The sequence below is a fragment of the Malania oleifera genome, chromosome 5, assembly GCF_029873635.1.
Source record: "Malania oleifera isolate guangnan ecotype guangnan chromosome 5, ASM2987363v1, whole genome shotgun sequence".
NCBI lineage: Eukaryota > Viridiplantae > Streptophyta > Magnoliopsida > Santalales > Ximeniaceae > Malania > Malania oleifera.
Genome location: NC_080421.1, coordinates 13681668 through 13695682, shown reverse-complemented (window position 1 = coordinate 13695682; position 14015 = coordinate 13681668). Strand labels below are relative to the sequence as shown.

The following is a 14015-nucleotide window of genomic DNA, read 5'->3' as shown; positions in this document are numbered from 1 at the left end:
GCTGCGCGCTATGCCTCTGCTGCTACTGCTGAAACTGACTTTGTTGGTCCGCTGTTGCTTTTACAGCCCCTCCAGCATTTCCTTTTCTAACTCTAAAACATTGCAGCAATGATGTCGTGCTTTTCAGCATTGGTCTTCAAGTTACGGATCTTTTCTCCCTCTTTGTCTGAGATCTTCGGGTGCTTCTAACAAATGATTAATTCTCTCCATGGTTTAAGTAATTGTCAGAGAATTTGTGACTCTTCATATATTCAAACCAATGGTATGCTCTACCCATTGTGTCAGTTGGTGATGTATGTTCTCTTCCTTAAGGATGTTTCTATTTAGTTTTCTCGTGCACCAGCTTGTGGACCAAAATATGAGTACATTTTACTGCATGGTGTTGTTGCTGTGCATGATCAAATGTCCGGGGCAGTTTTTAGCGAAGGTGACTAAGCATTGGACGCTCCCTGTTCTCCTACCTCCTTACTCCTTCCACGATAGCTTACCTTCTTCTCTGTACTATCTTTACTTTGTAATAAGTCTAGAGTGTCAAATGAATTCTGGCATAAGCTCTCTTTGGACTATTTCCTAATTCCAGGGTTCCTACCTTATTTGTTGAAATCCGGTCTATGTGGTTGAATAATGATAGTAGCATTTCCTTAGTGTGGCAACTATGTTTCCTGACTTGTGCACACTGCTAAAATCTTGGTGCACAGGCAAAAAGGCGTGACTTTCCCTTTTTCCCCTCCTCTGAAGGAAGTAGACGCCACCCACAGTTTTTGATCAATCATTCATAGTGATGTCTGGGGATATTGTCCTATTATTTTCCTCGCACCAATATGAATAGTTTTAGTGACCTTTTATATCGATTGACTCCGCGTGATATCCATGAGGTGTATTTCTTTGCGGACAAATCAGCGAAAGTTTTTTCCATATGTTCACAACTATCTTAGTCTTAGCTCATATGTTGACAATATCAATTATATCTATGACTACAAATACAGCAGATATACATGGGTGTATTTCTTGCGCAACCCTCAGAAGTTTTCCATATGTTCCTAACTATTCTTAGCTTCTTGTTGACCACTTCAATTTGCAGCTGCTGTGAAATTCTTCAGAGTCCGACTTTCGGTTGGGGTATATGGTGGCATGAGTTCCAGTGCGTTATCTTGCAATTCTAAGGTCTTATCTCGTCACAAACTATTTCTTGTCCATATAACTCCACCAACAAAATGGAGTAGCAGCTAGAACGAAGAATCGCCTATCCTTTTAGAATGTTGACCGGACCAATGCCTAATTGAGGCCTTTTGGGGTTCCCTCCCTAACGTTTTGGCTAGAAGCACCTTACCACACAAGCAACCTTTCTATAAAATAGACTCCTTCCTCCCAAGTTTTGTTGGATTTTTCGAGTCTCCATATTTTCCAGTGCTTTTAAAAAAAAATCATCACAATACTTCTTTATGACACAATCTTTTTCCACATTTTTGGGTGTGTATGCTTTATGCATCTTCCCCCACCGGACAGAAAGAAGCTTTCTGCCCAATCCATCCGTTGTGCCTTGTTGGAATATAGTGTCACACAAAAGGGTTATTTATGCATGATCCAAACTCTAATCAGATTTGTGTTTCAAGGAATGTGCTCTTTTTTGAAAATCAATGGTTCTTTCCTATGTCTTCCTCACTGGAGTCTTCCGTTGCTTTCTTACCTTCTTTTGATGACACTTTGAGTGCTCCTAGTACTCATGTTGAAAGGTTCCAGCCAGGCATGGTATACCAGAGGAGACCTCCAGTGCTGCCCCCCTTCTGCTCCTGTCTCGCCATCTGCTCCTTTGCGCCCTCTAGAGTATCTGGTCCTCCTGAGTCCTGACCGTTATGGATTCCTGCCATGTATGGCACGTACTACTACTACTGCACTGTCTGCCACTCTCTCTTCCATTGCTATTCCTACTAGTTACTCACAGGCAATCAAAGAGAAATGCTGGCAGCAGGTCATGCAGGAGGAACTATGTGCTCTTGAGGCTAATAAGAGTTGGGAAGTGGTGGGCTGTCCTACAGGTGTGACTCCACTTGGATGTAAGTGGGTCTATTCCATTAAGGTTAAGTCTAATGGTAGTTTGGACAGGTATAAAGCCCGCTTAGTAGCTCTTGGAAATAATCAAGAATATGGAGTAAATTACGAGGAAACTTTTGCTCCAATGGCCAAAATGACCACCATCAGCACAATTTTGGCTATTACCGCTTCTCAAAATTGGGGTTTGCACCATTTCACCCCTACTTCGGCATTGTGCAAGTTGCGTCGCTCCTTGTATGGTCTCAAACAGGCCCCTCGTACATGGTATGAGAAATTTACTTCTACCCTACTCAAGTTTGCTTTTCTCAAAAGCAAGTATGATTCATCTTTGTTTCTTCGTAAAACTGAGATTGGTGTTGTCATTCTCTTGGTGTATGTTGACGACATAATCATCACAGGTACTGATTCAGTTCTGATCTCTCAATTAAAGCAGTATTTACAGGATTCTTTTCACATGAAGGATCTGGGGGATCTCTTGTGTATTTTCTTGGTCTAGAAATTACTGCTGGTTCACATTGTATTTTTCTGTCACAGCACAAGTATGCCCAGGATTTGGTGGCTGCTGCTGGTCACCAGGACTCTACCCCTCTTGATACTCCCATGGAACTTAATCTCAAGCTGTGCAAAGAAGAAGGTGACTTGTTATCAGACCCTGTAGCCTATCGTACGCTGGTTGGCAGCTTGGTCTATCTTACAATTACCAGACCTGATATTTCTTATGCAGTCCAACAGGTTAGTCAGTTCATGGCTTCTCCTCGACACCTTCATATGGCTGCAGTTCGACGAATCATTCGCTATGTCCATGGCACAGCTTTGCGGGGACTTTTCTATCCTGCTGGTACTTCACTTGACTTGTAGCATATAGTGATGCTAATTATGTCGGGTGTAGTGACACTTGACGTTCTACCATGGTTTGGTGCATGTTTCTTGGTCCAGCTCTTATTTCTTGGAAAAGCAAGAAACAGGACCGTGTTTGTAAGTCCTCTACTGAGTCTAAATATAGGGCCCTGTCCCAAGCTTGCGCTGAGATACATTGACTCCGAGGGCTATTGGCTGAACTTGGCTTCTCTCCAAGTGGTCCTACTTCTCTTCATGCAGATAATACTAGTGCCATTCACATTTCAGCCAATCCCATCTTCCATGAACGCACTAAACATATCGAGGTTGATTGCCACTTCATCCGTGAGGCGTTTGAAACTCAGACTATCTCTCTTCCTCATGTGTCGAGCAATCTTCAAGGAGCAGATATTTTCACCAAGGCTCTCACACAGCAAGGCTCTCACACAGCTACGGCATAATTTTCTTACAAATAAATTGATGCTTATAGATAACCCACATCAATTTGAGGGGGGATGTCAATAGAAGGCCATAAATTATGCCTTGTTAATAGCTATTAATCTAGGCTGTACATACTTTCATAAATAGGAGAGGAGATTTAGCTTACCATGTATAGCTTCCTAAAATCACTCTATGTAAATTAGCTGGCTTACAAAATATAGCTTCCTAAGATCACTTTGTGTACTTAGCATGTACAGATTTAAGTTTCCTTGTATAACTGGCAGTCTTGCCTATATAATGAAAGACCTTCTCAAAAGAGAGGACAATTTGAACCATTCTGTTAATACCCATACTACTGAAGTCAAGTTTTCACTAGAAACTGCCAAATTCAGGTGCATAGTATTAAAATACACACCCTGCAGCACTGAACTCTAACATTAACATTCATTAACTTCCTAGAAAACTGAATAAAGGAATCTACTAATTGCACTCCTCTAATAACGACAAATCCAGATCATAACACTAAAAGTTCCCTCAAAATAAATAATGGATCATTGTTTCTCCTGAGTACAATTAATGATCAATGAAGCAGATATTAAAAAATTAAGTCACAGTCCAAACATACTTTTGAACCAAATTAGATCCCCCTTTCCATGCACTTCCTATTGCCTGCCATGCTCCTGAAGCAAAATTCTCCACCGAATTATCAAAAACCTTCAAACCCTGCATGAATTAAAAAAAAATACAAAAAAAAAATAAAAAAAGACTTTGACTTAAATATACATATACATATAGATGTGCAGTAACATAAATTTGACTTGCATCATGATATATCTTAGGCTCTTAGCAAATGGGAGAGAACACGGCATACTCAGAGAGTTGGGATACTATTCCATCTATCCCAAAGATGACCCCTAACAACTATCCTCAAGCTCTTTTACAACCAATTAATCAAAACTTTACATCAATTAATATCCTAATAATAGTGTCTTCAGCATTAATATGAACCCCTTCATGGATGAATTTGTTTGTTCTTGGATCTCCACACACACACACACACACAGAGGATTTGGGGCTTGCCTGGCCAAGGAATGAATCGTCACTAGCTTTCTCCAACTTATCAAGAGCAGATTTTCGTAGATTTTCCTTCCCATCCTCATTTGTCCCTTCAATCACAGATTCTTCGACCTCTTCCTCCTCCCCATTAGAAGACTCTGAGTCCTCAACCACATTTTGCACATCTGCAATGCCCGTTGCGGCAGACTTGGCAACGGCAGCAGCCTGCATCCATCAATGCAATTCTCAGAAAACTCTAAAGAATACATCCAAGACATTGGAAAGTGCAATAGTGAACAAGACTGCAATGATTTTAGCATATTGAACAATAATAATGAATGAATGAATGTAGAAATGTAATACATTAGAAAACCATAACTATGTCTTATACATTTGCTCTCTTTCTAATTCAGGCACAAAAAAAAAAGGCAACAACGTTCAACCAGCTATTCACTGATTACTCTTGTTCGATAGACATGCCACTAATCCCTGAGCAAGTGATAACTGATACATTTTCAATTTTCATCTACCAAAAATATTTTTCACTTATCTACATAGGGCAACAAAACAATTCAATCTAGCATGTCCAGAGTTTTTTCTAAAAATTTGTCATATAAATGGTTAAAAAAGCTACTTTGTAATTCAGCTTGTTGTTCTCAGGATCAATATGAGTAAGGAATTTACTTTACCATCTTCAATAATGACGAATGCAGGATATATGCGTGGTCAGAATCAGAAGAAAGAATCAACCACATAAATCAGAAATCATACCTCAGGATCAAGATCCATTATCCCGGTAGATTAGTCGAGTGTCCAAAGGGTCTCGGACACCATCGTATGATTCGTATAATAATAATAATAATAATAATAATAATAATAAATCATGGGGCCCTTCAAGGGAGAGAAGAAATTCACCATGATATCATGCAATAGAGCCATCCAACAACAAAATAAATGTGACTTGTGACTGAAAATTTTTAAAATAAATAAATAAATACAGCCATTCATGCAGCATTTTCCAACTAGCAGAACGTAAATATGGGCTATTCAAAATGAGGAATATCAAATTCCCAATTACATTGATTGAGTTTCAGTTCTCAGTTTTTGGAAACCTTTCAATTCAAATTTTCAAAGAAATTTGGAAATGAAACTATGGGAGTATATAAAGAATTCTAAAATTCTAACTACAGAAAACCATTAACTTGGCTGCACCACCCCCCACTTGGGCATGGTCACTTGAGCAGATTTCAGCTCTGTATTGTACGGAGTGCAACCCAGACACAGCAGTTTCAATGAGTATGAGTTGACTATCCTTAACATGCCAATATATACGGCAACCACCTAGCCAAATTATCACTTGATCTGAGTCCAACTCAAATATTTACATTGATGCCCTATGGAAAATGAAGAGAATGAGTATGATACTCAAAAGCACATCTACAACCAAAAGAGAACATTATTAGCATGACAGATGCCATCTGCAACCATGCAAATCCCTTATTCTTCACCAGATAAGCAATTTTTGTTTTTAATCTGTTGATCTTTGGTAACGAGATAGGGCTTGCATAAATGTTCTCAGAAATGCAGTCTCAGAGTTAACAATGTGTTGCCCACACTGTTGTAAGTTCAATTGAAATTTTCAAAGTTGATGCTCATTCAAATATTTCACAGCATGAAACCATTTGAGATATGTTTGGTGCTGCCCTCTGCAAATAGTAGACCCTTAAAGTTGGTTTGGCACTCAGATTTCCTTAATATTGACAAATAATAAGATGATAAGGTGATAGGGCCTAGGGGATCCCCTTGACAGAGTCCCCTACATGGGATTATTCTGCCTTGTGGGGAACCATTGAAGCATCGATTTGAACAACATAAGAATAGGAAGTTTTCCAGAAAAAAAAAAAAAAATGTCAGTAAATTCCCAATGAAAATAATAATAATAATAATAATAATAATAATAATAATAATAATAATAAAAAAATTAATCTAATCTATGCAACCTTACATTTTGATACAGAGGGTTAGATCAAATGCAGCTCATTGTTACCCTTTCGCATCCAAATACAATTATATCAAACAAACTGTTGTTTTTGCATCATGGATAACAACGACGACCGCCATTCAAGGCACTCACCCATCAGACTCATTTCTGCTAATAAACCGGTTGGAATAAAAAGAGGGTGCGAAAAAATAAAAACAAACACTTCGAGAACCTTTTCAGGTATCAGAATTAAGTGCACAAGAAATATACAAAAGATTTGAAAGCCAAACATTTCACAATATAAAATTATACTAAAATTACTCCGCCATAACCCTAATTTCAAGGAGGAAGCGAAATTAACCAACAAGAACCCATGCCATTTATAGACACATGTAAATACACATACACAAGTAGCATATACAAGTATCTGTAGAGAGAGAGAGAGAGAGAGAGAGAGAGAGAGGCATACATTGCGAGAGATCTCTTCGGCGGCAACTGTGGCGGCCTTCTGAAGATCCGATAGAACAGACAACGGAGAAAAACCCCACCCACCCCATCCACCGCCACCGCTCTGGCCTGGTGGCGGTGGTCCCGCTTCTTCAACCTGTGTCTCCTCCTTGAGCGACTTCTTTTCTTCCTCCATTGCCGAGAAAACTCGAAGATCGAGCTCTTCTCAGATTGAGAAATTCAATGCTAACCTCCACCTCTTTGAATTCGCTCAGCGTGTAGTGGATTTTTAGGTTGATTTCGTTGCAGAAATTGGGACCTCGGCGGAAAGATTTGTCGGTTGGACCTTGGAATGAACAGAAGCTCGTGATCTAGTTCCACAGTGAATGATAATAAAGTCGCGAGGCAGCGTAAATTACAAGGCGATCAAAACATGGAAACGACGCCGTTTTCTTCTACCTGGTACCTGCCGAGACTCTTAGGACTTTTTTTAAGATCGATTTCATTAAAGATTTTACTTCGAAAAATAAAAAGGAAAGAAAAAGGGCAAGAAAATTATATTTTATTATATTTTTTTCTATATTTAATTTTATGAAATATAAATAATTATTTTAATACAACAACAACAAAATCAAACCTTAGTCTCACTAGGAAGGGTTATTAAATCATTTTTCACCAATTTATGCGATCATGAATCATTTCTTTTGATAGATTCAAGGATATTAAATTATTACTCACTATCTCTTTTCAATTTATTTTGAGTCTATTCCTACCCTTTCTACTACCCTTCACAGTAACTAAGTCACTCTTCCTTACAGGTGCACTATATCGCTTACGTTGCAAGTGTCCATACCATTTGAGTCGTCCCTCTCTTATCTTATCTTCTATAAGAGTTACACCTAACTTATCACAAATATGTTCATTCCTTAATTTATCTTTCAATGTTATACCACTCATTCATCTAATCATTCTCATTTCGACAACTTTTACTTTTTGGATATTATGTTTCTTCGTTACCCAACATTCTGATTCATATAACATAGCGAGTCTTATAGTTGTCCTATAAAATTTCCCTCTCAATTTTAGGGGTATTCTACGATCATAGAGCACACTTAAAACACTTCTCCATTTTACCCAACTTACTTTAACTCTATGCATTACATCATTTTCGATTTCTCCTTCAGCTTGCATAATAAATGCAAGGTATCGAAATCTACAAGTTCTATTTATTCTTCATCATCAAGTTTAATTTTGTCTCCAATATTCTGTCTATCACTACTAAAATTACATTTCATATATTCTGTTTTATTTTTACTTATCCTAAAGACTTTAGATTCCAAAGTTTCTCTTCATAATTCTTACTCACCTTTACTCCGTCTTTAGTTTCGTCAATTAATACAATATCATCTGCAAACAACATATACCATGGGGCCTCCTTTCGAATACTCTTAGTCAATTGGTCCATCACTAGAGCAAAAATATAAGGACTCAAAGCAGATCCGTCACGGTACACCTATACGATTGAAAATTCTCTAGTTTCTCCATCTATAACTTTTACACTAGTCATTACTTTATTGTACATATCTTTAATGGCATCGATATACCTACTATATACACCTTTTTTTTTCTAAAACCCATCATAAAACTTCCCTAGGTATTATATCATATGTTTTCTCAAGGTCAATAAATATCATATGCATGTCCCTCTTTTTTTCCCTAAACATTTCCATTAATTTTCTTAAAAGATAAATAGCTTCTGTGGTAAATCTCTCAGGCATAAAACCAAATTGATTTTCTGGACCTTTGTTTCTAACCCTAATCTTTGTTCAACTACCATTTCTCATAGTTTCATCATAAGACTTATAAATTTAATTTCACGATAGTTATTACGATTTTAAATATCTCCTTTATTTTTGTATATAGGTATTAAAGAGCTTTTCCTCCATTCATATGACATTTTCTTAGTTTTTACAATTGTATTAAATAAATTAGTTGACCATATAATTCCGCTATCACCTAAGCATTTCCAAACATCAATTGGGATGTTATCTGGTCTCATAACTTTCTCATTTTTTGTCTTTTTTAGTGCAAACTTAACTTCGTTAACTCTAATTTTGCGAATAAATCTCATATTTTTAGTTTTTTTCTTATTTGACAATTCTAAGTTTAAGCCTTCTATTTGGTTTTCATTAACCACTTAGTAAAGTAACTTTGTCATCTTTCTTTAATGTCTTCATCCTTAACCAAGACAATATCTGTAACACTCTGACCCTCTACGTGGGCCCACAGTACTACTAATTCATTTATTTACCTGATAATTCACATTCTAATATCATTTATGCAGCGGAAAATATAACTATAATCTTTCAACAAATATAATACCAGAGTTTTCTAAATCCTATCAATACACCATAATAAACCATGCATCCACCTGTATTCACATATATACATATCTCCAAAACATAACATAAACTTCCAATATTCACAAACACCAGTATGTTTCACAACCATCCTTTTCTCAGAAGACTTAAAACATAAAACATAAAACATAAAATATTTACATCCCCAAAATGTTATCAAAATTATACATTTTTTCCTCAAAAGTGCTATAACAGTTCGAGCTCTCTAAGCTCGATCTCGTGGAGGTCCTGAAAAAGATTAGTTCATATTTGGGTGAGACACATCTCAGTAAGGGAAGAAATAATATATTAAAACAATATGTGACCAACATGAGGTTTATAAATAGCATATTATTTATTATTTGCAAATCATTAACATAATTTCTGAAATCATTTCCAAATCTTATTCAAACACATGCAAGATATTTTACCCACAAGATTACCTAATGATAGGGGTGATTACCTGCCCATACAAGTAGCACCTCTCTGGTTTGATACATTAGGCAACCCAAAGGTCATAACCAAAGCATACCAGGGCACTCACCTTACTCAGTAAGCCCTCAAGTAATAGATTAATCTCGTACACACACAGTTCATACGAAAGTTTGCCGGTGAAGGCTCCCAAGAATAAGGAAATCTACCCGCCCATACAAGTAGTTTCCCTCTACCCTAGCACATTATGCAGCCTACTACTACACCTGATACAACCAAGACACTCACCTTTCTCAGCAAGTCCTCAAGCGAAGAGTTTGTCTCGCCCAAACGTAACATGTTTAACTAGCATAAATACTGATAATATCATAGTACATTATTTTGTTTGCCATTATTTTGTATTTCTTAATTGTTCATGTTTCCATCTTTTTCTTTTCATTTTATTTCACTTTACGTGTCTCTTTCCCATTTTACATTGTTCACATTTCACACTTCATTTCCATTTCATTCATTTTTATTTTCATTTCATTTCATTTTATATCCAGCATCTTTCAACTGTTTTACCCAACATTTTTCAACTGTCATACATTTACCCAGCATCTTTCAGCTGTTTTACCCAACATTTTTCAGCTGTTTTACATTTACCCACCATATTTCAGTTGTTTTACCCAACATCTTTCAGCTGTTTTATCCAGCATCTTTCAGTTATTTTACCCAGCATCTTTCAACTGTTTTACCCAACATTTTTCAACTGTCATACATTTACCTAGCATCTTTCAGCTGTTTTACCCAACATTTTTCAGCTGTTTTACATTTACCCACCATATTTCAGTTGTTTTACCCAACATCTTTCAGCTGTTTTATCCAGCATCTTTCAGTTATTTTACGCAACATCTTTCAGCTGTTTTACCCAACATTTTTCAACTGTTTATATAATTGCATTAACACACACAAGCAATATAGTTCATATCATGTTTCATTCTCAATGCATTACTTACTTCACATGCATCTCATACATTTAACATATATTTGCACAGAACTTACATTTACTCATGCCACACAATTTAGCAATAAAATTCATACATATTCCTTATAAAATAAGGCAACCCATATTTAGCATTTAAATACTGAAAATAAAATTTTCATTTCTTACATAATTATCCTGAAAATATTTCTCACTTTCATTAGTTCATTTTCGCATATACGTATCTAATAAACAGTCATAAACTCGGAAAAACATAATTCAAATGGTTGACATTTTAAACTCATACCGAGACATATACACATATATATAACACAATTTATTTTTCATTAAATTCATAAAAATTTTGGTTTAATATATATTTTTTCCCTTACCTGATTTATTGCATTACGCCAATAGGGACCCCGAAAAGATGTCAACGGCGCTCACCCGGACCCTAGAATTAAAAATTCTAGTGTCATTAAATTAACCCTAAATAAAATATTATTTTAATATTTCATAGGTCCATAAATTTCAAATAAATAATTATACCCTCAAATATAGTAAATTTACTTATTTTCCCAAATCTCACTCTTGCTTTGGAGTGAGGTCTAGAAAACCTCAATTGGAAATTTACCCCACGCAAAATGACGATAATTGCGACTAGGACACCATGGTGGTGTCCGATCGTCGATTTAACGGCAGATTTAAAGCAAAATTAAAAAATTAGGAAAAAATTATCTTACCCCATGAATAAGCCACTTCCACAACAAATCCACTCTAATAGATATGTCGGCAGCAGAACTAGAAATCAAACGGCACCTTCCGTTTCCCGATCCGCCGCAAATCCGTCGAGAAATTGAGAGAGAGAGAAAGACGGAGATGGAGGGAGGCTGGGCGCATAGGAGAATTTCAGGGGGGGTTGGCGTGAGTCTTTAGATGAAATCAAATTGATCTTGAAGCTTCCAACTTCAGGATCTTTACTTAATTATATACTATAATAATATATTATATTATATTAATATATATTATTATGTTATATTATATAATTTAATTAATAATTATTATTTAATTAATTATTTAATTTAGTTAATTATTTAATTTAATTTAATTTTAAATTTTTATTTTTATTTTTTTTATTTTTTTTTATCACTACAATATCATCCTCACTTTTTATACATTTTACATTTCCTAAGTCCTTACTCTTCCTTTCTCTACCTTTAGTAAGTTTAAATATATCTTTTTCCTCTTGTTTTGTACCTAATCTATCATACAAACTATTAAATGATTTATATCTAGCTTCACTAACGGCATTTTTTGTATCTTTTCTTGCCTCCTTATATTTTTCAAAGTTATCTGTATTTCTACATTTTTGACACGTTTTATACCAAATTCTTTTTGTCTTTATAATTTTTTTTACATCTTTATCTCATCATTAACTCTCTTTGCTATTTGAGAATTTTCCCCCTCATTCACCTAAAATCTCTTTTGCTATCTTTTTAATAAAGCTAGCTAATCTATTCCAAAGAGAATTTGTATCTGTAGAGACCCAAAAATTTATAGCCATTAAATAATAAAGAGAAAGAAAATAGGTGGAAGGAAAAGAAATTCAAAAAGGGGACAAAGTACGAACCCTCTCATCTCATCGACGAACTCCTTCACTGGTTTGTCGTACACCACGTGTCTCGTTGAAGAAAATATACCGAGAGTGGTGAAGTCGGGCCTCAAGTTCGTCGATGAAGGTTATGAGCTCGTCGATGAACTCCCTTCTTCGCCTCGTTGATGAGATGACGTATCTTGTCGATGAATCCAGGTGTATAAATATGCCAAACTCGGGATTCAGCGAGAAATTTTGCATAGAAACCCTCTCTCTCTCTTTAGAAGTTTGTCCCCTCTACCTTCTCTCTTCGATTTCGGCTTCGTTCTTTGCCGGTTCGGTGATCAGAAGCCATCATGTTACTCTTGGGAAGATTCTCTTCAAGTCTTCTAGAGTAGATTGTTGATTAGGCAAACTAGGGCACCATCCCAAAATTTGGATAAGTTGGTTATTTTAGGCTTTATAAGTTATTTGGTATTTCTGGACTGAGGAAAATGTATTAGGTATGATAATACTGAAATTTTGTTAGGAAAAATGTAATTTCAGGGTGTTGAGTAGAAGAACACATGAGTGTAGATTTGGTTTAAATTGTGAGCTTCTCAGTAAGCCAGGTAAGGGGATAAACTAATTCAGCATTTTCATGAAAATAATTTATTATTATACAACATTTATTTTTAGAAAAATATGTATGATATGGAACTGTGTTTGCAAATACTGCTCTTGAATAAGGAAATGGTTTTAATACATTTTATCAGGAAATATGATTTTAGTTCAGATTTTATGTTGGAATATTATTTACACTTGTGTGACATGAGTATGATTTTCCATAAAAATTATGTTATACCAAAATATTATGTTTTCTTCAGAATAAGCATGTTATAATAGTTTTCAAAAAAACCATAAAAACAACATAGAAACTATGGTTTTGAAGTATTATGTTAAACAGTGCTAATCTCTAAAGCACCTTACAGAATGGCGTCAGCGAAGTTAGCAGAATTAAAGAATCAGTTGCAAGATTTGCTTGATAAGAGATTTATACGACCTAGTGTATCTCTGTGGGGAGCTCCAGTGTTATTTTTGAAGAAGAATGACAGGTTCATGAGAATGTGTATAGATTACAAGAAAATTAATAAGGTGACAATCAAGAACAAGTATCCTCTACCCCGTATAGATGATTTATTTGACCAGCTCCAGGGTACACAAGTGTATTCTAAGATTGACCTCAAATCAGGCTACCATCAAGTGAAGGTTAGAGCGGAAGACATCTCGAAGACAGCCTTTAGAACCAGGTATGAGCATTATGAGTTTCTTGTTATGCCTTTTGGTCTAACGAATGCTCCTGCAATATTCATGGATTTAATGAATAGAATCTTCCATTAATATTTAAATTAATTTGTTGTTGTTTTTATTGATGATGTACTGGTCTATTCGAGGAGCTATGAGGAGCATTAGACGCATTTGAGGCAAGTTTTAAATATGCTTAGGGAAAAGAAGTTGTATGTCAAGTTCAGAAAATGTGAATTCTGGCTCGAGAAGGTTGTGTTCTTGGGGCATGCCATCTCAGGGAATGAAATTTCTGTGGATCCTAGTAAAATTGATGCGGTAGTAAATTGAGCTAGACCAAGGAATGTCCAAGAGATCAAGAGTTTCTCGGGACTGGTTGGTTATTATCATCGTTTTGTTGAAGGATTCTTAGCGTTATTAGAGCCTCTAACATAACTGACTAGGATGAATATCACATTTGAGTGGGACGACAGTTATGATCAGAGCTTCTAGGAATTTGAAGCAAAGGCTTGTCACGGAACCAGTGTT

At 35.9% G+C, this 14015-nt stretch overlaps 1 protein-coding gene across 1 annotated transcript in view; it reads right to left on the bottom strand.

Annotated features, from left to right (window-relative positions):
* The window catches only part of LOC131155850 (uncharacterized), a 53553-nt gene extending 46357 nt beyond the window's left edge, over window positions 1-7196 (bottom strand). Inside the window, 3 exon segments of the mRNA XM_058109296.1 lie at window positions 3956-4053; window positions 4411-4611; window positions 6837-7196. Coding sequence (XP_057965279.1) covers window positions 3956-4053; window positions 4411-4611; window positions 6837-7010 — 473 coding nt within the window. The 5' untranslated portion in view covers window positions 7011-7196.
* Between the last annotated feature and the right edge of the window lie 6819 nt (window positions 7197-14015).